Raw genomic sequence first — 25,192 nt, 5'->3', positions numbered from 1 at the left:
GGGGCCCACAAAGAGGTTCTAATTTCTTTTTAAAACCAAAGAAAAAAATGAAGTTGATAAGAACATATGTATAATCATTGAATCCATTCCGGATTCTATTCATCTTTATGCCAACACAATCGTAAAATATACTTTAAAATATATTTTTACGGAGGAAGGGGCTCACAAATACACTGTGGCCCTGCCACTCCTGCTGAGTTGAGAGCGGTCCTATGTGGGGAGAACCGGAGGCAAACTCACCCACCTGGACCCTGCCTCCTACGTGACCCATTTATTTCCTCTGTCTGGTACAGGACAAAAAGTCACAGCGACTCAGATTTTTAAGAGGATTTTTTATATAGCACAGGGAACTGTACTGAGTATTTTGTAATAACCTGAAAGGGAAAAGAATCTGAAAAAAAATATATATATATATACATATAACCGAATCATATATATGTATAACCGAATCACCTTGCTGTATACCTGAAACTAACACAACATTGTAAATCAACTATACTTCAGTTTTTTAAAAAAGAGGATGTTTTATTTTTTTTATTATTATTTTTTTTTTGGCGGTACGTGAGCCTCTCACTGCTGTGGCCTCTCCCGTTGCGGAGCCCAGGCTCCAGATGCTCAGGCTTAGCGGCCATGGCCCACGGGCACAGCCGCTCCGTGGCATGTGGGATCTTCCTGGACCGGGGCACGAACCCGTGTCCCCTGCATTGGCAGGCGGACTCTCAACCACTGCGCCACCAGGGAAGCCCAAAAGAGGATGTTTTAAACAACTGCCAACATTGATTATATAGAACTTGTCTGTTTCCATCATATGTCTAACCCAGACTTCTTCACACCTGCACCCAAATACAAACGATGCCAAAGCACTAACACAACATCAGGATCACACCTGCATGAGCCAGATTAAGAGCCAGCATGAGGTGACCTTCCTCAGGAAACAAAGCCTCATTTCTGGGGCACTTGAAAATCATACACAAATGGGCACTGATTGGATTTATCACAACATATGGCGATACTTTTCACTGATTGATTTAATTGAAAAATCAATTCAGCTGAACCCTTGGTTGACAGGTTGGGTCTCCATCCATACTTATGAAGCCATCATGTAGACTACTCCAGCTGTACACTTTGTTCAGAGGCAAGTTTTCTCACACCCCCTTTTAGTCGGGCTCACTTCCCACCTCCAAATCCAGAGGAACAGGCAAGACAGATTATTCCATCCCAATGTATACTTTCCTAAGCCTGCTATCTGCCCGTGAGAGTTTCACTCTCTATTCCCACCGCAAAGAATCAGACCGAAGAAAAAGATACTTAACATCCCACGTGGGGTGGAAAACTGGGCTTTGGCACAGGGGAGTGGGCTGGGGTGTTAGAACTCCACTGTCAAATCAAGAAGTAAAATGCTTGTGAGTTGTGTGTGAAATGGCCTACTTCAGTATTTCTTAAATATGAGTAAAATATGACCCCTTTTAAGGGGGAAAAAAATTTCTTCTAGACCCTTAAGGATGTGTCTGCTGATGATACCCGTGTGAGAAGCACCTACCCATACTAATTTACAATGATTTTCTCCATCGCTCACCTGCGAGTGTCTTTATTAATACTCAGGAGTTTTCATTTTAATACTGTGCTTATCACAGTACTTTTTTGAATGCATATTAAACAGTTTTTGTACTCAGAAAACCACATCCTTTGACTGGTCCAGGCCACTTGAATCTTTCTATTAACTGGGTTTTTTTCAAGCTTTTGCCCGTGTCTTTGTAGGCGTTAAATGATTAAGTAGTATAGTGCTAGGGTGGTGCTGAGGTGCACAATGGGAGCTTTAAAAAGAGCAGTTGCATTACTAAACTAGTTTTAGCTTTTAAATGTTGCTGTTCTGACTGCAGCGCGGCCATTTGAAAAGCTCAGTGTTGGCTGGTAATTAACTCAGCCCTCTTTCCAGCAGCGCTCAACCCAAGCACCCAGAGGCTATCTTGGGAAGCGGCGTTAACTGAATCACATCTGAAGTGGAGCGAGGGACTCAAGGTGCTCATGGGGGACCCTTCAAAGTGAGAAGCCTCTCAGATTCTGCAAAGGCAATAAGATTAAGTCAGACTTGAGAACCTTGTTTATGTATTGGCAGGGGGTGGGGAGAATCAAAGTTCCTGTGTGTAGTACAGCAAAGCACTCTGCCCTGCTTCTTCACCTCTGCATCTTCCTCATCTCTGAAACACGGACCTCGCCTCTCCTCTTCCCTCACTTTTCTCTGGCTAGTGAGCTGTTCATGTCATCCTCTACATCTTAACCCCCGCCTCACTTCCTCTGAGAAGTCGGCTCCCCATCAACCAAGACTAGGGCAGGTGTCCCTTGGATGTGATTGCATAGCACTTACTAGGTTACCAAAACATTCACCTCAGCCTGGCACTCAAAACATTACTGTGTCCACAGTGGTTGCTACGTGCTAGGCATAGACCATGTCATATAATCATTAGCAAAGTTGCATGAGGTAGGCGTTGTTTGTACCCATTTTTACAGACATGGAAACTGAGGCTTAGAAAAGTTAACTTGCCTCAGGGTCACATTACTAGGAAGCATGAGGGCTGAAATTCAAAATCAGTCTAACTCCAGAGCTCACACTTTGAATTACTGTGCCATTCTGCCTCCCAAATATTTGTGAACAACATATTGTTTGATATTTTTTGATAAACTTGAACAAAGCAGATTCACCGACCACGTAACCTTTTCTGGCCCCAGCTTCTGTTTTTTTTAAGCTCTTTGGGCCAGAATCAGAAAGCAAGAAGTTCTATGCCAGAATGATTCAAAATAGGATTCATTGATGGACTGAATTCTTACACACGATACAAAAATAAAAGTTACAAAAGGGGAAACAATGAAAAGCAAGATTCCCCCTGCTCAGAGCCACCTAGTTCCCCTTTTCCAGAGATAACTACTGAGATCTATTATCATCATGAGAGGTAGCCCTAGAGATGTATTTTGTAAACTATGATCCCAGCCTACTAATGGATCAATTTTGAGGGTCCTGACCAGCATTTGTTTTTTAATGTCATTGAAAAAAAAAAAAAAAAGATTTGAAAGGATCATGTTTCACACAGCTTGTGTTTCAGTTTGACGTGTAACACAAATGTACATCTGAGTCACAGAGTGTAAAATGTGATGTTACACTTCTCACCACGGAGTAATATTCAAAGCTGTTGGAAGGCCACCGACCGGGCAGACCCAGAAGTTGGACATTATGAAGGCCGCTTCCACAGAGAACCTCCCGCCCTTACTTCCCATGAGTCACTCTGGAACTCAGCAGCCGGACCCTGTAAAGCAGAAGTCAGATCCGCTCCCTCCTCTGTTCAAACTCTTCCAGGGACCCCCATCTCACTGAGAGCAAAAGCCATGAGACAACATATGTTTCTGTTTGTTTGTTAATATCCTAAAACAATTCCAAAATCAAATAAAACATATGGGCTCCATGATGTAAAGAAACATGACCTGTTGCGGGGAGAGGGTCCCTGAGAAGGGGCTTCAACAGAGACGAGCAGCATCCTTCAGCTGAAAACAGGAATGGATATCTTAAAATACCATTTATATGACATTCATCAAATTCCCTTTAGAGAATCCTGGGGGTACCTTAAGGAGGTAGAACGCTCTCCAGAAGAGCTGGCCCATGGACAGAGAGACTCCCAAAGAGGCGTGGGCTGCCTCCATAAGAAGATGCCGAGGACAAAGAAACATGCAGGGGTCCAACCATAAGCCCCCAAACTGTAGGTCCGGAGCAAAAGTGGCTGCTTCTCACGTGGGCAGTTTCTCTAGCTTTGGTCCAAGGTGAGCAGCAGCAGGGATGTACAGTGTTCAGTGTGGGATGGCCAGTCACAATAATAAAATAATGAGGCCAATTCTCCCTGTCTCAGAAACAGAAGCAACACTCAGCAGGGGAGGAAAGGATGGTGCCACATCCCCTCCCTCCTTTTCTCTCTCCATCTCTCTTCACTCTCCCGTGGAGCTGTGTGTCCCTAAATGTGGCAGCTTTGTCCTCTTTGGTCCATATGGGTGCCTTAACCGGAATACCCCATGGTGTCCCCATGAGAGCGGGGGTAACCCAAACTCTGCAGTGGCAGCTCCTGGAAATCAGCGTATAACATCCTAGCATATTTGGACTTGTCTGTTTATTAGACACGTAAGCTCATGTGAACAAGGCTCTTGTCTGTCATGTTCTCTGTCAGATTCTCAGTGCCAAGGACAACATCTGACACTAAGTAGGCACGCAGTGAATGCATCTCAAATGGATGAAAAAATGTTAGACCACAGAGTGGAAGCTGTGGTGGCCAGTAGGTACTCCAGGCATAACCAGTCATCAGGCAGATTCTGCAAGATGGGTTTGCACCCCCTGCCTCTGGAAGGCAGCCCTGCGTGTGCCCTCTGGGGCGACTTGCCAGTCTGCTATGCGTTTCTTATAACTGTGCCTTTGTGATCTAGGTGAAAAGAGATGGCAGGCGGAAGGAAATACACAAGCAAGAGCACTGAGGCTTGTGAGGGCACAGGGCACAGCAGTTACCAGCAGTGACCAAGTCACAACCTAAGAGGTCAGGTGCCTGGGAGGGTATGGCTGGAGGCCAGGCTGGACAGGTAAGGTTAGTTGTGAAGGTGAGCAGCATTAAGAAGTTTGTAGTTTATTCTGTAGGCAACTGGAGTTGGCAGTTTGGAAGCAAAGAAATGACACGATCAGGTAATTCTGAAAACAACATGAAAAAAGGATCAGAGAAGAGGAGGTTCTATAACTAGGGAGGCCATTTATGAGGCTATGACATATGTTCAGGTTCAGAGATAACTGGGGCCAAGACATGTGGCTGTGGAGATGGAGAGGAAGCCCTGGGGGACAATTTGGGGAGGCGACCAGTTGGAAATATGGTTTGGGATGTTAGATATCAAGGTTAGATATTCAGACATGGGAGTCATTTGGGTCCTGTTGAAGTCATGGAAGAAATTAAAAACACCTAATTTGAAAAAAAACCCACCGGATTTGAGTAGTGGATCGTTTAGAAAATCTGATGAAAACAGGTGTTTTTAGTTTCAGAGGCTTCGCAGATACTCACCAAAAAGCCAAGTAAAAGGTCTGGGGATATCAGTTAAGAGCCCCTGGTTGAAAGAAGAAAGAATAACAGAGAAAGGGTCCCAAGGAATGACCTTACCCAAAGGGTGAGCAGAAGACAACAGTGGTCCCCAGCCTTTCTCAACTGTTACAGAGACATTGACTACTGCCTATCAAAGAGTTTGGAGAAGCAGAAAAGAGGATAAGAGGACAAGAGAAAAGAAGGAGCACTTTGTTCCTGAGGTCAGAGGTGTCTCAGCACCATGGAGACTAACCACATGGCAGAAGATGAAGAAAGAGATGGTGCTAACTTCTAATTTTTTAGGTGTTTGGAAAAGACAAATTGCTCAAGTAGGAACAGCCAGAAAGCCTCTTCAAAGAGCTCAGCTGGGCCCAGAAACCCAATCAGGTGCAAGTGGAATGCAGAGCTCTCAGGAAGCCCGGGCAGAAGAAGCCTCCTAGGTAGAAGCAGGCCTCTTTCTTTAGAAAACTCAGCAAGACTCACAAGACTTGTTTCTTGAATGAACTAATAGCTAATCATTTCTATACTTATTACATAATGAACTGCAGGTGTATAGCTGCATACAACTGCCTGCAACTGTGTTCAGTAGTGTGTGTATACACCCAGTAGCCTATCTATCTAAACACATTTACATATATTTATGCATTTATATAAAGGTACGTGTTTATCCATTTGGCATGTATACATATGCATATACAGTGTAATTCTGGAAGAGTGTCATAATTTAATATTTCTTAAATATCCAAATGTTCCTTCTATGTGTATGGCTGTGACTGAGGACTTGGTTCTATTACACAATGTTCATGAGGATTCTCTGGAGAAATTTCTTACTGCTCAGGATCAAAAGAGTTGATCTTCTCATGAGCAATTTTTTTTTTTTTTTTGTCTTGCATGTGACAGAAATTGAATTTTAGACAAGGCTTCCGTTTTGAACATGACTGCTAGAAATCCAGGAGACAAATCTTTGGTCCCACTTGTAGCAAGTGTTTTGGACTCCATGGGATGCATTAAAAAAAAAAATTCATTTCTGGCTCCATTTTATGTACTTTAATTTTCACTTTTCATTTCATTTCATACACTTCTTTTTGTGAGTTACACATCTTTGTAAGCTATCTTGAACTGTTTGTTTGTTGTGTTTAGGATAAGGTGGCACATACATATGAGGCTTTAAGGTCCAGAACATTATGGCTGGGAAGGGACTTATTAATGTGACTAGAGTTAGGGCATGTGACACTGATAATGGGTATGTTATTAGGACAATCCCACAGCGATTACAGGGAGTCAGCCAGATCTCAGCCCAGGTCGTGGTTCTCTCTGCTGTGTACTAGTTGTGTGATAGGAAGCATATTATTCTCTAACCCTTCGTTTTTTTCATCTTTAAAACAGTGACCTCTTGGTATTTGGGGGAGACGGCGTACATGAGGAATGTACAGAAAGCACTTAGCACAAGGCACTTAGTCAACATTAGCTATTGCTGTCATCACTATCTTTTCGGCAAGCAGGGGTAGGCAGCCATTTCTGACCAGATCTGCCGTCAGAAAGTCCTCCCCAGCCCTGACCCCCTCTCTCCCACATCCACAGACGCCAAGCACCTGTGTCCCGCCTGACCTGCAGCGCACCTGCACACTCGCTGCCTCCCGCAGGGTGCCGAGCACGTATCTCCAGACCAGTCTTGTTAATTGCTACCAATAAGACACCCAAAGGCACAGGCTAAGGCGGACCCACAACCGTGTGTTCGTTCTTTACCCCACCCCCAACTCTACGCTCTGATATATACCAGAGAGGCCTGCGAGGGGACGAGGGGTCTTCGGGAAACTGGACTGAAATTCGGGAAGGTGGGGGCGGGGGAGGGGGCGTTGCCCCGAGAGCCACCAGGTGAAGCCGGTTTCCCCCGGCTCCCAACCCCTCTCCTGGCGCAGGTTTGGTGATGTCGAGGGCACCTGGAGCCTCCCCGCCCTTCCAGCTCCGCTTCCGACTTCAGCCTCGGGCCGGGAGAAGCAGCCGCCAGGGGTAAAAGGCGAGATTGGAGAGAGGCGCAGGCCTCCGGGGACTACCGAGTAATGGGGGCAGTTTTCGGGGAAGAGCTGAACAGCGCCACACATTTCCTCGGCGATAACATCAGCGCTTGTCAGGTGGTTAGAGCGGGCGTGTGTGTGCGCGCGCGCGCGCAAGGAGGAGGACGAGGGGGCGCGCTCACACAAAGTTTGTGCCTGCGGGTTCGCTGCGGTCGGGCGTCCTGGGAGAGGAGGCCGGGGCGGAGGGGCCCGGCAGGGGGTGGTGGCGATGCGCCGCACCCCGCCGAGCCTGTCCCGCCGCGCTGGGTGAGGAGGCTCCTGGAGCGTGGCCGCGGCCATGGGCACCCTGGGCAAAGCGAGAGAAGCTCCGCGGTGAGTAGGGGCGCCCGTTTCCTTTCTTGGGGCGGGGGCCACAGCGCGCGCGGCCCCAGGACCTCGCCGGGATGGGAAGTGGGGTGGGGGGCCGGCACGGCGCCGCCTCCTCCGGGAAGTTGCGGGCCCGGGGTGCGGACGGCGGCAGCCGGTCGGGGTCTCGGCCGAAGTGTCGGCCGAAGTCGGGGGAGACGGGCTCGAGGGACGGACGAACCCGGAGCGCCCTGCGCGTCTCGCCCGATGGACTGGGGAGGGAGTCGGGTTGTGCGGACGCGCGGCCAGAGTTGGCCCGGCGAGCCCCGGAATCGCGCTTAGCGACCTGGTCCCCCGGCGCCGGGCCCCTGGAACTCCCACTCGCGGACTTTACGCGCCCCCTGCATCTGCCGCAGCTCCGGCAGCGCCACCTGGCGGCCCGCCCGGCCCTGCGGACGTGGGGCCGGACCCAGAAGGCCAACTAACTGCCTTTGCCAGGAGTGCACAGGGGTCAGTGAGCCACATAACCACCTGGGTGGAAACCTGCACTCCCCTCCACCCACCGTGATCCTAGAGACATGTTTTAGGAGTATCTTGGGGGTGACAGAAGAAGAAGGAAAAGTGACCGTGAGTGAAAAAGCTATTGGCAGGAGGAGGCCTGGAGGGGCCAGGCAATTTTGAGTTTGTCCCCCAAAGGGCCAGAACTAGACAACTGCCTGGCGACAGCCTGGGCTCAGCATAGGGCCGGGAAAGCTGTGCCCTTTCCACCTCCATCCACGCAGACTCTGTTGCTCCTGGCCGTGCCCAGTCGAGGTAGGAAGTGTTGCCCTGCTGGACCTTACGGATCTAAAAGTTCTTGGTCCTTTATGCCCTCCCCCACCCCGTCCTGTACCGTGAAGGTCCAGCGCTTTGCCTTGCACGGGACTGAGAGGAGGAGCTTCAGTGCATTCAACTGCGTCTGTATCATGGGAATGGGGAGAGGACAGGACTGGAAGAAATCCTCACTAGACGCCAATCAAAGCCATCTTCCACTGCAAAGAAAGTTGTGGAAGCTTCCGTTCGTTGTCCTTGTCCATTTCATCCCTTACTCTTCTGGGCTGAATTTCATGAAAAGTTCAACCCGAAATTGTGACCTCCACTGAGATACCTGAGGCTGGAGTGGATTGCACCTGAACCACTTCAGAGTTTTGACAGTCTCCTTCAGCAAACTGGATGGGGCCTTAGCCAGTTTTAGCCTCAGGAAACACTTTCAAGTTGTTTCTCTAGGGCGCTTTTTTCTTTCTTTCTTTTTTTTTTTTTAATACTTGAGGGAGTTGGTGAGGAGACATTTGCCTACTTTCCTTTAAAAATACATATGCCTTTGCAGACTTAGAGGCGAATGCATTCTATGTCTAAAATAAAGCATTTTATAAATCCTTATCTACAGCCATTTCATCAGAAGAGAACACTTTGAAGGTTTGTCACATAGCAGTCAGTCAAGAGACTTCCACAGCAAAATTGCCCAGTTTCCTGGTTTATGGTACACATAACCCCCATCTTCCTGACCTCTCAGGATGCCATTTGGGTTTTAGCAGTTTCTCTTCTCCCTGGTTTCTCCTGCCCAAGCCCTCTGAGTCTCAGCGGCCTCCCCCCGACTGCATCTCACCCTCCCTTCCCTGTCCCCTAAATACTCCCTTCAAGTTCATTCTTTCTGCTTGTATTTTACCAGTCCCTCCTAGTTCTGATAAAAGCATCTACCTCTGAGAATCACCTCCTGCACTAAAGTGGTTTCCCCTACAGGTGACACTAGGAAACATTGCCAGAATTAGAGCCAGGGCAGTTTTTGGAGTCCTGAATTGTTGATGCTACCAACTGAGGGAGAAAATGGAATTTTCCCTGGACTGGCCAGATGAGAGACAGAGGTAGACACCCACATCCCGGCCCCAGTGGGAAGAGCTGTGTGTGGAGACAGCCTCCAGTTGCCGTGGCCTCTTCTCTTGGGGCTAAGGAGAAGTAATATGGAAGGCCTAAGAGAAAAAGAGGCTTCTAACAAGGACTTTGTTTTCATCTTTCCCAAGTCTGCCTTGGGTAGAGGTCTTAATGGTGAAGAGGCAGCAGCTAAGGCCAAAAGCTGACTTATCCCAACACTGGACAACAAGTGCCAGGTTTAGAGAGTCATCACTGCTTCTGCGGAGGGAAGGGAGCATGGCATGGACACAGAAGGCTTGGCTTCTGCCTGGCTCTGCACTGGTGCCCAGTCACATTGCCCTTCCGAGCCCAGACCTCCACATGTACGGGTGAAGGGCTTGGAGAATGACCATGGAGGGGCCGTCCAGCTCTGGGGTCTGAGGACTTTGGGGGACCTGAAAAAGAAGTAGGACCCAAGATTCAGCCTTTATGTTATCAGCTATGCTTTTGGAGGTTTTTACTTTTGTCTTAAGTTGAATTGACCCTTTCAGTTCCTCTTGCTAATTCTGATGTAGTAAAAGGTGCATAGTCCCAGGCACAGTAAATATTTATTAAACCAAACCAGAGAGGTGCCAAGTACAAATCCCAGATCAAGTACATATGAGTTCTACAACCTTGTCTATGTCATTCAGCCTCTTCTAGACTCAGTTTCAGCATCGTGAAATGGAGATAACGTCTCTCTGGGCTGTAAGCTTTGAAGACCATGTAAATCCCCAGCCCAGAGCCTGCCATATCAAAGGTACTCAATTCAGAGTGGCCATTATTTTCTTTCATTTTCAGTTGCTGATCTGATCTTGGGGCTATCACAGGGCCTGGGTAAAAATCAGTAATGGCCAGAAACTTAATCAAGTCCTGTAACACCAACCTGATCTTTCAGTAAATCACTGCCTTGGCTTAGCAGATTCCCAAGCGCCAGTTTCTGGTTGGATTTCACTGAGCCCATCCTAGGTTGGAACAGGTGGCAGCAGCCAATGCCAGACCAGCATTCTGGAGCTACTTTGAAAGGGAACCCGAAGGTCAGGGTGTTCCCTTCACGAGTCTGGCTTTGTACTGAGTGGTCCCACTGTCTTTTTAACAGGGTGGTTTCCCAAAATCCATGTGTGCCCCAGCATTTTATTTTTGTTTTTGTTTTTTTTTTGCAGTATGCGGGCCTCTCACTGTTGTGGCCTCTCCCATTGCGGAGCACAGGCTCCGGACGCGCAGGCTCAGTGGCCATGGCTCACGGGCCCAGCCGCTCCGCGGCATGTGGGATCTTCCTGAACCGGGGCACGAACCCATGTCCTCTGCATCGGCAGGCGGACTCTCAACCACTGCACCACCAGGGAAGCCCCAGCATTTTATTTTGATCTGAGTACTTCTTAAACCCCTTCTGGGTGAGGTTACATCTTATCGAGAAGCTTTCCTCAACACTCCACCTAGAACTGGTTTTCCCTCCTCTGAGAACATCACACTTCTTGCCCTTGACACTCACAGGACAGTTATTTAAGATTTATAGAGTTATCTTTTCTTGGTCTGGTTCTGATTCTCCAACTAGATTTTTGTATTAAGGAACTTCCAGATCACCTTCATACTACAACAACTAACATATAATGAGTATGTTGTACAGTTTGCAAAGTACCTTCACAGACTATCTCACTGGTCCTCTCTGGCCTGTCACACATGTGTTGCTCATAGGATAAGTACTTATTGATTAATTAATGCCATCATGTGTTTATCAAATATATAGTGGTTAAAGTTATGGATCTCCGATATATTTCTTTTCTTCATCTTCTCTTTGGTAATAAACATGAAATAGCCAAAGCCACAGTAAGGAGAGGAGAATATACTCAAAGGAGTTATCAGCAACAACACGTATCACTAGTAAACCTTCAAAGATGATAGATATATCTCTGTATGTTATGTTTATTTTTTTAATGGAAGGAAAAATAAAATGCTTAATTAACCTACTGATATCATTTTGCAAACAACTTGACTTATATTGTTGAGGTCATGACCAAAGATAAAGCTAAGTGAAAGTGGAGGAAGGTGACCTCTTGGGCTCTAAAGCCACTTCCAGATTCAGACTTGTCTTTTTGTATTCACTTCTGGAATAAAGCTCTCATAGTCAGTAAGGACTTGATAGAATAATGTTCAATGATAAAAATGACTCAGAATGATTATCAGTAATGAAAAACAGAATCTTAGAACCAACCAAGATTTGTGAAAAAGGGCTAGATTAACATCTAAACACCACCGCCATAACCCTCAGCCCCTGCACACGGGTCCCCGGTCTTTGCCTTCTCCCCCCAAATCCTTAAAGATGTTCCTGAGGCCACCTGACTTTCTACAGTAACTCTGGTGTTGCTCAAGACAAATGAATTTAGCTGAAGATGAGACCAAACTTAAATCTTAAGACCCAAGTCAGTGGTCTCAGGGCTAAAATAAAAATGTATTGCTAGGAGCTAAAAACTGCCAAGAACAGTCTTGCGTCTGCCTCTTCCTTTCAGGAGCTGGAGAAAGCAGGCCAAAGCAATCCTAACCCCAGGCTGAGGAGCCCTGTTTGCAACCTGAAGTCTCACCTTGCTATCAGTGTGAGAGATGTCTCTTTAACAGCTAACCAGTCCGTTTGGTGCCTCTACCAAGTGGGAGGGGTATGTCTTATCAGCCCAACTCCTGGGATTAATTGTCTTATCTCTACTCCTTTCCTCTTCAATCTGCCTGCAGAGCGCAGAGCTGTCGGTGTGGTCTTCCCCTGGCTGCTCTACTCTCCCTGCCTTTTCTCTTTCCCCAGGAAACCTTCTCATGGCTGCAGAGCAGCCCCTAAAGCAAGACTAGAGGGGAAGCCCTCCAGCAGCCCCCTCCCCTCCCATCCCAGCCTGGCCCAGATCACCCAGTTCCGAATGATGGTGTCTCTGGGACATTTAGCCAAAGGAGCCAGCCTGGACGATCTCATCGACAGCTGTGTTCAATCTTTCGGTGAGTTGGCGAACTGCCCACATGCATAAAAATCGCTCTCTTACTTTGTTCTTCCTTAAAAAGTGCGTTATAGAATAGCAACCTAGATTGCATTTGGGGTTTAAAAATAGCTCTTGAGCCTTTGAAATGTTGGAGACTGTGCAGTGCCTATGGCACATGACTATGTGGGTGTAACAGGTCGTGATGAGAAGTGCGATTTAAAGCAAGAAAAGTTACTGAGGAGAGTTTGCATTTCCAATTTTCTCAGGATGGAGGTTTTTCTTGTGATGAAAAATATGATAAAATGCAGTGGTACATCTGGTGCTTTTCTGTCCTTGTGTTCTTGGGGCACACAAAGACTAGGTTACATGAGCAAACGCTGTTATCAAATAGAAATTCGAAAGCCTTTGGATCATTTGGACAATAAAGTGTTAATAATTCCCCTCACAATCTTGAGGGTGGTTGTGGAGCAATAGCAAAGGACCAGGCAAAGCCAGGTGTCTGTGCCTGAAAGGTACTGGCAAATGAGCAGTGTGATTGAGGATTGAGGATCTATAACATGAGCAGACACACGGGCAGGGAGTTATCTAGGCGTGCACTCTGTCATCACCCGTACTCACAGTGAGGGATGAGCAACTTAGTGCAGCTGACAAACGATTATCAACAAAGATGCCCTTTTTTTTTTTAATTTTGTAGGCACTTTCTTTCTTTTGATTGTTATATGTGAAGTAGTGATTGAAAAGTACTAAGTGTTTGTTCCCGTTCCCAAAAAGAAATGATGGAAGATTCATAGAGTTTCAATATCACCGGTCCCCCTCCTTGCCCCTTTAGAAAGCCCTCCATCTCCCACCGGGAAGCAGATGAGCATGTGTGTCTCAGCATGGAAGCACCACCAGCCGGCCCTGCCCTGGTGCCTCCCAGGGCGTATAGGGGAGGCTTGATCAGATCCCAGGTAGCAAAACGTGCAGGACTGTTAGAGCTCAGAGCTAGGGATTATTCATTGGCTGGACCTGTTTAGTGCTCAGTCAAACCTTATTTGTAGAATTCAGAAAAAATTGACATTTTGGAGATTCTCATTTAGTACAATTTAGCAAAACATTGAATAGTTTCGGTGGGGGATATATGTATACGTATAGCTGATTCACTTTGTTATACAGCAGAAGTTAACACACCATTGTAAAACAATTATACTCCAATAAAGATGTTAAAAAAAAAAAAGAATAGTTTTGGTGATTCCACCATTTGGTTTAAAGCAGCGGTTCTCAAATGTTCCTGCAAAATCACACAGAGGTTTTTGTAAAACAGGTTGCTGGGTCCCACACGCAGGCTGGCTGCTCTAGCAGGTCTGGGGTAGGGCCCAAGAATTTACATTTCTATCATTTTCCCAGGTGATGCTGCTGCAGCTGATCCAGGAACCTCACTTTGAGAATCACTGCTTTATTGTTTATTATAGATTTTTTAACTTGGAAAAGAGGGAGTATTTTTACTAGTTTAGCATTAAATTTTAATTAAATTTCTGTTTAGTTACACTTTAGTCTTTCAGCTGGGATGAATTTGGGAGCAGAATGAATGGTTTTCTATTTCAAAAATAATCTCTGTGGAAAATATCCATGCGAGGAGATAAGCTAGAAGATGGGGGGGGATGTGTGGAAGCATGGCTGTAATGAGCCATTATTCATCATGCACTTTACTTTCACCTGGTTCCCGACTTGATAAGCTGCAAAGTTCCTCATACAGTCGTGATAGTCTTATTTGCTGGTCTTTAGCAGGGCACTGTGACTATTTCATGAATAAGCATTTTTATTCTCTTTCCATTTCACTGTTGAGGAAACAAGGTCCAACAATATTTTTATCATGCCATCTTTCTTCCTCCCCTGCCAGTCATTTAGCTGCCCGCTCAGTTCAAGGCTGTTGCCCTAACCTTCATATCATCATGACGTCAACCTGAAAAATACATGACCGATTCTGAGGTCCTGCAAAATAAAAAATGACCAAGCCTGACCCGCTCCCCTCAGTGAATCCTAGCAGGGCTAATGATACTGTTTCCTGAATTATGTTGAACTGAAAAGTACCTTAAAATCCCAAAGCTATTTTTAAAAAAAGCCATTGAGTCTAACAGTCTTTTATCCATTATCATGACGTATCAATAGCCCCTAATTAAGCCCCTAACCGCATCTGACACTCGGCTGGGCATTGCATGAGAGAATTACAGTGACCGGACCTCTATCCCATTATTCAAGCTTAGAATACCTGAGGAATGCACCGTTCGGGGAAAGAAAAAATGTACCAAAGCCAGGGCAATGATAAGGTAAGGTGTGCAGGAAGAATGAATTCTTTAAACCATGTAGACTCTGAGTGAGTTCACACCAAGGGTGAGGGCGTAGACTAGGGAGAGCAGCCATGGTCTGTTCAAACCCCTCTCGTGCAGGGCGTGGGAATGCTGCCAGAAGACAGCAAGGAGCCATCAGAGGCAAGGTTTTGCACCTGAGGTCCTGCAGGGTTTCCTGCCACAGAATTTACATCAAAGAGGCAAAAAAGAAAAGACACCCTATGTCTGGAGGGAATGGGAGATGACACTTTTGACTGTGAATTGGACTCTGGTTATCAGCGGACGTGTCTAGTGGGGCAGGGGTGTGGAGCTAGAGCTGGGGGCCGGGGAGCCAAAGCTGGATTGTGACAGGCAGCCATCCACGGTAGGACATTGCTTGTGCTTCTGGAGGTCTCCTCAGAGATGATCCGAGAATAGCAGCGCGAGGCTGATGCTTCTCTTGAAACTTACCTTACTGGTTATTTTCTCTGGTTAGTATAGAAGAGTTTTTGCTTTAGAGTAAAACGATCTAGCTTAGTTTTTTGTTCCTGAGTTTAGAAGTCTTCTCATTTGAATACCCATGGAAAGAGAGGGAAATAGCACTGCCAAAGTGTGGGGAAAGTTTTTTTTATCAGGGGGAGTGGGGCGGGGCGGGGGGTCATCTCTCCCTTCAGACTCAGGTTTCAGCCACTCCTCCCAACAACTTGAAAAAAAAAAAAGGGAGGAAATAAAACCTCTTTTGAACACAAAGACTGACTAATAGTCCATTTACTTTTTACTACTGTCTCAACCTCACCTTGATGCAGATTCCTTGAAGAGGTTTGAACTGGCTACAGCTGTGCTGTCCAGTATGGCAGCCACTACCCACCTGTGGCTATTTATGTAGACATTTTAAGTAATTAAAATTAAATCAAATGTAAAATTTAGTTCCTAAGCTTCACCAGCCATAGTCCAAGTGCTCAATAGCCACAAGTGGTGCCTGCTGCTGGACAGAGTAAGTAGAAAATATTCCCTTCTTTGCAGAAAGCCCATGGGATAGCACTGGCCTGGGTAGATGGTTGACCGGAAGGGGAAAAGCAGTGTGGGATTTGCGTTTTTCTAGCAGCTCCAGCTAATAGTCTGACTACTGTCTAAGGCATCCTGGGCATTTGGCAGTCTTGACTGATGGCTCTCTCTTTAGTATTATTAACCATTAATTTCAGAGGAAGGACTTATTACAAGGCTGTTAGGCATGGGCGGCCGGCACGTACAAATTAAGGCCTCTAGCAAGCCTCCCGAAGCCACATACGAGGTTACAGGTCTCTGATTAGAAATTCAGAGCCTTGAGTCATAGTGTGTTGCTTTCACCATGAAACAACCCACTCCCACCTTCTGTTTTAACCAGAGGTCATGCTTTACATTGTCACCATATCATTGCTTATTAATCCACTCTTCCACTGAGCATAATGAAGCAGATCATCGCAGCGCTGGTACGTTTATGTCAAATGTATGTGAATCACACCATCTGTTTCAGAGGTAGGAAAGACCTATGAGATCATCTGGGCTTTTTATAATGTTTTCACTTGTAAGAGGGCTGCCAGCTCTGAGGGCCGAATGGAAGGCTTCAGATGTCCCAATTCTGGCCCCCTCTGAATGCAAGACAACTTCTGACAGCCTCAGAAAGTCAACTGCAAACATGTCCCAGCAAGGGACCCTCAGCAAGCAGCTCTCCTGCTCCCAGGTCGAGTGTGGGAAGAAACTCAACATCTTTGTCTTACCCGACGGCGAGAAAGGAAACACAGCTTAGCTAGTGTCTTATTTATGGTGTGTTGTTTATTTCTTCCTCGGAGGGCTATATGTACCGATTTTCTTTGAAACTCAAAACAACTCTGAAATAGGTCAGGTATTAGTGTCTCTATGGACAGAGGAGACGATAAGTGGAGCCTGTGAGAACTGAAACAACTTGCCTCATGCCCCCAGCCCCCCAGCCCAGTCTAAAGAGAAAACACGCTCCCAGAAGCCTCTGGAAAGCTGAGCTGGGCCATGCTTAGGTCCTTCTCCTAGGGCAAGCTCTCTTCACTCGGGGGGACCTGCATGCCCCACTGGACAAGTCTGCACTCTGTGCCCACAGTCTGCAGGCCTGGTGTCTCCCAGATTAGAAATTAAACTCCATTCAATGTAGGAAACATTTATTGGACCCCATCTATATACCAGACACCTGCTTGGAATTCTCAAACAAATTCTGAATTAATTTAAATTAGTGTGTGCATTGTATCTCCCAAACGAAAGAAACCTCCAGACTAATAGGTATATTTCCCGTACCACTAATAGATGTATTTCCTGCAGTTGGATGTTAAAAGCATTGTATAGACCTCAGCTTATTAAGGGTAAAACACTACATCTATTTTTAAAGTTAGATCCAAAAAAGGCAAACACACACTCGTTGGGACTGTTGTTCCCTCCGTGGCAGAGGGAAGATTCAGTGTTCCTCACCCCTCTGCAACTTAGTCTGTGCACCAAAGCCGAGTGCCCAGAGGCAACAAAAGCACAAGACCAGGCGCCAAGGGCCATGATGTTGAAGGACGGTCGGACCCAGGAACCAGCAACTCCAAGGAATAAAGCCAAGTGTAGGGTCAGGAAAGCTGGCCATTGTGAAGACAGGCTCTTTGGGAAGAAGACCACAGCTGTCCCAGCAGCCTCCTCAGTGGAATCTCCCATCTCTGGGAGTCATGGTTGAAAGATTTCATATGTATAGGATGGTCCTTTGGGCACCCACGTCCTGAGGCTCCTGGGCATCAGAGCAGCTCCCGGGCATGGCTGTTCTTAGCCCTCTGGAGTGAATTTGTATTCTCTGATTGGGATGCTGTATATTGGCAAGGAGCATCCTTGCTGCATCTTTGATAGGCTGGCATGTCTGCCCTCTCCAGGTGTGAGGTACAGTGACTAGAGGGAATTTCCCATCTCCTCCTTTCTTAGGCCTGGCCGGCTGGGCCTTTACCTGAATTGGCCCCATTCATCTTCGCAACAACTCTGTGAGGTGGATGTTATTTTGCTCTTTTAATTAACAGGTAATTGAAGCTCAGGAATGTTAGTAACCTGTGGAAAGTGGCCAAACTCATTAGTGGGAGAGCCGCTGAGATCTGAACTCTGACATTCCTGTTCTCTCCACTCTACCAGAGGTTCTCCAGCTTCAGCATGAATAGTCATCATTGTGGGGTGTGTTCAACTTTCAGGTTCCTGAGGGTCAACTCCAGAGCTTTTCATTCAGTCATGGTTTTGAAGGAGGTGACCCCACAAACTGATTTTGAGAAATACCATCCTGTAGCACACTTGCTTCTTGGACATCCCAGAGCATTTTCTTAGGCTTTCTAGGGAAACACGGAAAACTTAAAGAATACAAATCCTCTGAAAAACGGTAGAGCAAATAGGTTTTCAACTATGTGAACTAGACAGTCACGAGGCGAAGCCAGTGTCCTGGCCATCTCTAAAGCGATCAGTTCGGATCTAACTAGAGAGAGGCCTGCCTTTGAGCAGATTTGCAACTCTGCTCCCACTTCTGTCAGATTTTCCTGTATTTCTTTTTTTTTTTTTTTTTGCGGTACGCGGGCCTCTCACCGTTGTGGCCTCTCCCATTGTGTCGCACAGGCTCCGGACGCGCAGGCTCAGCGGCCATGGCTCACGGGCCCAGCCGCTCCGCGGCATGTGGGATCTTCCCAGACCGGGGCACGAACCCGTGTCCCCTGCATCGGCAGGCGGACTCTCAACCACTGCGCCACCAGGGAAGCCCAGAGTTTCCTGTATTTCTATCCCTTTTCCAATGCAGGAACTCTTTTGAAAACTTCCCGCCTGTCAGTCTTTTGGCCGTGGAAATAAACGGAAAGTGGTGGTCTATTATTACTATGATTTGGTTCCTTGCACTCAAAGGCAGCATTCCCAATGTGCATTTCCACCTTTAAGCCACACTCAGACCTGTTTCCTGTGGTGCTGGGGGCCTGGCTCCCTAGTGTATGCCAGTTCCCCATGGGTCAGAGACCCAGAAGTAGTGGCTTAGCTGAGGGAACTGGAGAGGTGCTCCTCTGAGCACTTCTTCAGAAGTGCTGCTTTTGCAGCAGACTTTTTAAGGCCCTATATTGACATGACGGTTGTTAAGTCCGTGATGGAAACACATTAGGAAATAACGTGAAAGCAAAAATGGTGTGTTCACTTGTTCGCTGTGGTTGGCAGTGAGACCACCAGAGAAGGTTATCTGAAGTGCAGACCCACCCCTGGCCCACCTCCTGTTGGTAGGACCTGCCTGCTTCTGCCTGGAGCTGTTACAGCTGCTGGACTTGGTGCCTTGGTCTGCAGGTAGTTTGGGCCACCAGCTAGTTGGGGTTGTCCTAGAGTGGTTATGAGGAAGACAGCAGGGAAAGAGCGAGAGAAGAAGCAGGGTCAGCTACGCACGTCCTACACAGATGCACAGGGCACCACACTTGACGGGATGCTGTCACAATCTTGAAAGTCTTACTCTGTGAGAGCAGGCTGTTACGTTATCAGGAGTTTAGCAGGCCAATTGCTAAATACGGGCATCAATAAAAATTAAATTATATAAACTTACAGTTAAATTAAAAATAAAAATAAACCCTCAAAGCTCATCATTTCCTAGTGTATTACCACATTTTACTGTCATCCATCTTCTTGAGATGGCCATTGTGTCTGTATGGCACAAATGCTGTATAGTGATATGCTATACACGTATAGCACATACATATCATACATATACACATAGTGGTGTGGAGATAGCTGCGTCTCTTCCCAGCTCCGTGGTCCGTGAAAGTCACGCCAGGAGCTTGACGTTCCCTGTGTTGGGAGTATTTATTCCAGGGAAATGGGCAAACACTACCAATCGGGTTTGTCTCGACCCCACCCCTGGAGAGGCCATCGTTAAGCTTTTAGCAGCATCTTCCCCCAGCTACAGAGGATGCTTACACGGCAAAGGGCAAAGGCGGGAAGCTGAAAACTGGAAATTTTACTCTGTGTTACCTGTTTAGGAGAAAGTATTATTTGCCATTGTTTTGCTACTTTCATCTAAGTATCTTATAAACAACTCTCCATGTGTTCTTCAAAGAAAAGGAACCATATCTCTTACAGATAAGGAGTCACATATCAGTGAAGTTGAGACATTTTTTTGAAGTGTCAGATCTGTGGTCACAAGAGGGGAAGGGGGCTGGGGGTGGGTGGGTGAAAGGTGTGAAGAGGGTCAATTGTATGGTGACAGATGGTAAATAGACTTTTGGGGGTGATCACTGTGTAGTGTATATACAAATATTGAATTATAGTGTTGTACACCTGAAACTTACGTAACAGTAAAAAGAAAAAAAATGTCACAGTGGAAATTTAAGACTGAGAGATTCCCATTTTGGAGTCGAAGTTATTCTGTGTTTTTGTTTTTTTAATTTACCTCCTCTAAAAATTCTCCCTGATGAAACTTTCCCTTATTTCTGATCAACTAAACCTCAATTTTGTGACTTCTGTTCTTCATAAATGCTAACATTATACGCTGTCTCTCTTCGTTTCTGATTCCATCTGTTTAATTGTTTGCCTTCATTTCTCTCTATCTGGTAACAGGCACTATTGATACATAAAACCAAGCTTTTTTGAGTGTGTTTTCATAAGTTTGTTTGCTAACTATATTTCTAACTTTGTGAGCTGTCCATATCTTTGCCTATTTATCACTTGTTTAATGTTTTTATTAGAGGTTATGAAAGCTTTTTATGGTTAAAAAAAAAAAAGCCTGTTAACCCTTTGATTGGCATTTGCTACAGGCATTTTTTTTCCTCACATTTCAGTTTTTATGTTGTTTTGGGGACATTAATGAAATATTACATTTTTATGTAGTTAAATTTGTCATGTTTTCTTTATCTTTTCCTTTATTAACTCTGAACTTGAAAAAAAGAATCCCTATTCCAAAGACTTTGTGACTATTCCATCATCATTTTAATAAAAGTTTTATTAAATCTATTGTATGATATAATTCCATATTCCACTATCGTGGATGATCAGAAAAACTCTGTCAACAGTTTTTGCTGAAAAAAAAAGCCTTCAGTCTTGTTTTTGAGGTTGTCATTGGCTTAAACCCAGAGCACTTGGACTGTCACTTTGTAACTCAGAGGCTCAATTTCCCCTCACTGTCAGACTCCTGAAATGATTTCTGAGACTGAAAATGTCTGGGAGAAGGCGTAATGGGGTCTCAATCATGATGTTGACTATGAACTTGTAAGTCCTTTGGGAATTTGTCTTTTTTTAAAGCAAGTACCTTTGACTATTAGAAGAGCCAGTATCCTTAGGGTGAAGACTTAAAAGACCAACCAAATTTAAATAGATTTTTTTCCCTAAATTATTAGTATAGACTGAATCTATATTGTACTTACATAGACTTTTTTATTGTGGTAAAATGTACATAACATAAAATATACCACGTACGTAGACTTTAAAATTTTTTCTAGTAATAGTTACCTTTTGAGTATTTACTATGAACAACAGTGTTTATATTAATATTTTATATACATATTCTCATTTAATTCCCACTACTTTATAAGTTCTTATATTTACAAAGATCTAACTATAACTCAGCTCACATACTTACTTTTTTTCCAGTTTTTTTTGAGACATAATTGACATACATCACTGTATAAGTTTAAGGTGTACAGCATAATGGTTTGATTGACATATATTATGAAATGATTACCACAATAAGTTCAGCTAACATCCATCTTCTCATATTTGTATTTACAAAGATCTAATTGTAACTCAGCTCTCCTGTCTTACTTTTAAAATTTTAATAACTTTTTTTTAAACATCTTTATTGGAGTATAATTGCTAACATTTTAATAACTTTTTAAATTATTTATGTTCACTATAGAAAGCTTAGACAATACAGACTAGCAAAAAGAAGAAAATTGCATTCATCCATTCTACCACCAAAAGCAAGATAAACACTGTCGACACAGTTGGGTATACTAGATTCTCTTCTATGCATGTTTATGTACTACAATCATATTAACTTTTATATGGTAGATTGATGACAATTACCTCTTTGCTTTTCATAATTCACATTTTAAACAATTGTGATCTTAAAATCAGTATTAGTATTTATAAAGAGGTGTGCTAGCACACAAAGTTGCTGTTCCATCCTAAAATCGATTTTAAAAAATAATTCTGGCATAATCTCTTCACATATGAGGCATAAAAGTGAAGGTTGCTTGGCAACTAAAGTGATTCTAATGAGGACTTAAAAACATTACAAGAAAAGAAAAGTAGTTACTCATTTCTTTCCAATGCTAAATGTGAATTATGATAAACATGACTGATTATAGTTGTAATAAATGAAACAAAAATGCTCCCATTAACTTAAAAGTCTAGAGGTGAGCTTTTTTTTTTTTTCTTTTATGTATAGGGAAAGTCAGCAGGGTTTTGCTGAAGGGAAACAGAAACAGTGGAAAAATCTTGTGTCTCTGTTAACTTTCTAAGAGAATCTTAAGAAGTAGCAACCGGGAAAGATACATAGCAGAAGCACAAAGATGCTACAATTTGGTACGTTTGTGATTCTTCTGTGGAGATGGTGGGCAGTGGTGTGAGGGAGGATATGTTGTCTGCTTTGGTTTTTTCCAAAGAGTGGTCAGGGGCCCTGGGGAGACTGCTGAGGTTCTTATCAAAATCTTCAGGCTGAAGATGCTGCCAGGATGGAGCTTGGATTAGAGGGACACCAGCAATTAGTTGAAATGAACAAAGGGAGTAGGGACCAGAGGTACTGTTCTTGAGGGGGGAGGGGAAGCAGAGATGGGCAGTTTTAGAGTGAAGGAGAGAGTGGAATAACTGGAGTAGTAAGGCAGTCAAGGATGAAGTCACTTGGGAATTTCTGGGGTAGGGGAGCAAAGGTAGCTTTGGCTGGCTTCCCTTCACGGATGTCTGTGAACCGCTGTTTCCCCAGGACTTGTTTTTGTCATCTTGTGAAGAGCCCCATTTAAAGGAGGCACCCAGGACATTTAGGAAGCCAAGAAAAGTCCCAGCATTATGATTTATGAGTCTATCTTGTTAGAATGTAGTTACAGCCTACAGAGCATCCTTAAGTCTGGTGAGCAGTTAATCCTTTTGGTTAATTTTGCATTCACTTATTTAATGCCAGGTGCATAGGGATGTTTTCATGCTCCCTTCCCCCCTTCTTCCTCCCCAGCTCACTTGCATCCTGGGTTCCAGATTTACTCCACCCAAACCTCCTTTGGTGGGTTCACCATTTCCCTCCACTCCCAGGTAGTTCAAGACACACAGTGAGTCACTCAGGCTTCTGATGTGTTGCTTTCCAGAAGACAGCTGTAGTTGCCACACTCCTGGCTGCTGGACTTTGTCTTCAGTTATTGCCAAGGATGAGCTGAGTGTGTGGTGACTGGGGTCCACCTGACTGTTTGGCACTGCTTTAAATAAACCCAGAAGGACCTATTCCCCACAATTATTGTGCCTGTGGTTCCCCCACCGTCTCTGCCCTCAGTGGCTTAGAGTCCTGTTATCTGGTCAGCAACCACCAACATCTGCCCGAGATGGACTTAACTTCAGTTAACTGAGAAAGTGTGCCCTGAAAATTGCAAGAAAGATAGAGGAGGATTCTCTGGACTAAAAGAGATTTAAGGGACATTTCAACCAGTCATAACATGTGAACCTTTTTTCTAAGTGTACACACACACATATTCGTAATTATTATATAATTATATGTACTTGGAAATTTGTATGCTGAATGGATATTTAATGATATTAAGGAATCACTATCAATTTTATTTGAGGCGTGTTAATGACACATTGGGTTTTTTTTTCTTAGGAGTTCTTATTTTTTTAAATACATCCTGAAATAGTTACTGATGAAATACCATGTTTGGGATTTGCTTTTAAATAATACGGGAGGGAAAAGTGAGTGGAGTATAGATGAATCGGCCATTTTCTGATCATTGTTGAAGCCAGATAGGTCCATAGAGGTCCCTTAACATTGTTTTTGCCTACTATGGTATATGCTTATAATTTTCCATATTGAGATCTTAAAAAGAAAAGTATTCTCAAACCTAAGAAAAATAGATGATTAAGAATTCCAGAAAATTCAAAGGAATCTAGTCTAATTTTCTTGGGTGATGAAATAGAGTGCTATGTCTGTCTTAAAGAGGGAAGAGGAAAGTCAAGAATAAACATAGGGTACTTCGGTTGCACAGCACTGAAATACCTTATTTGTGTCCTGTACTTGACATCCCACATCACATTCAGCCCACTCCCTGTTTCAGCACTGAGATGTTGCATTCCTGGTATCCAGAAAGACCAAAACAAAACAAAAAAACCTGCAGACTTTAATCTTCAACCCTACTATCAGAGGCAGGACTTGGAGTTAAGTGACTGAGAGAATGTAATACTCTCCTCCCCACCCCACCTCATACACACACAAACACACACACAGTTTTGATTAGGGAAATGCCACGGTCGTGGTAGAGCCTAATCCCAAGAAGGCAGTGAGCAGATTACAGGGGAGGCCACACAGCATGGTAGTCTTTGGAATCCACTCCTGACTCTGCCATTTACCAAATGTTGGCCTTAGGCAAGTTATTTTACTGCAGTTTTCTCATCTGCAAAACAGATAATAATGGTGAAAGGTTTTAAAGGTCATTTTAGTTTGGGTGAAAATTAAATGTTTGTCTTAGGTAGGTTTCCTCAGAAGCACATCCTGAGACAAGGATTTGAATAGAAATAGTTTACTCTGGAAAATGATCCTAGGAAACAACTGGGAAGGCGGCTTATAAAAGGTGCATCATCAAGTGGGTTATTACTCTAGAATCAAGGTAGAAGACTTCAGAACTATCCTACCAAAGGCAAAGGAGCTGGGGTATTTATATGGCAAGTACTTCCAGTCATTGGTTAAGGGCTGCTTCTAGGTGTTAATTCTCCAGCATGTTTTCTCCAGCATGTCTGGGCTGCCGTGTGCACAGGTGGGGATGGGAAGGAGCTCCAAAGGAAGCCCTCAGGCAGGTTGAAGTTGGGTGGGCATACCCTATAATAGGAGGGCCTGAGAGTATGTGGGTGGGGGTACTGACGGCTCTGCTACAAAGTAGATGCTCAGTAAATGTTGGATGGGCAAATATAGGCTACATCTAGGTCCAGATAGATTCAGAGCTGGTTAATAATCATACTCAAAGTGTATACATACAGACATGGGTATGGATGGATGTCGTGCTGCAGGTGTAAACACTTATGGGTGGTTCTGGACATTTTCATCAGACTTAAACACAATTTATGTTTTTGTTAGACACACTGATGGAAATAAGTACATTAGATGAAAAGCAAAGTTCAGGGAGATCAATAAGGAAGAGCAGAGAACTTGGACAGCACTTCAATAGGAATAAATGTCTTGCACTGAAATGTAATAATATTGCTTTATATACTAGATGGAGAAAAACTAGGGTAATTGTCATCTTATGAAAAATACCAAAGGCTATTAGTAGATTTTAAATTCAATATAAGCCTATAATGCCATGTGACTTCTCAAAAAGTTAAAGTGATCTGGG

The 25,192-nt window shown here is 44.7% G+C and overlaps 1 protein-coding gene across 3 annotated transcripts in view; it reads left to right on the top strand.

Moving 5' to 3' along the window:
- The first annotated feature begins 7,369 nt into the window (after positions 1–7,369).
- Positions 7,370–25,192, top strand: part of RASGRP1 (RAS guanyl releasing protein 1) — an 85,081-nt gene continuing 67,258 nt past the window's right edge. For 2 of the 3 annotated variants that reach the window (XM_065900208.1, XM_065900212.1), the window contains exons 1-2: positions 7,446–7,480; positions 12,171–12,355. In XM_065900208.1, the coding sequence (XP_065756280.1) occupies positions 7,446–7,480; positions 12,171–12,355 (220 nt within the window). Of the gene's footprint in view, positions 7,481–12,170; positions 12,356–25,192 lie in introns of all 3 variants that reach the window. The other variant, XM_065900203.1, reaches the window with a different exon arrangement.

This window comes from Phocoena phocoena, chromosome 2 (assembly GCF_963924675.1).
Source record: "Phocoena phocoena chromosome 2, mPhoPho1.1, whole genome shotgun sequence".
Lineage (NCBI taxonomy): Eukaryota > Metazoa > Chordata > Mammalia > Artiodactyla > Phocoenidae > Phocoena > Phocoena phocoena.
The sequence above is the reverse complement of the archived record's forward strand: the minus strand, read 5'-3'. Positions and strand labels throughout refer to the sequence as shown.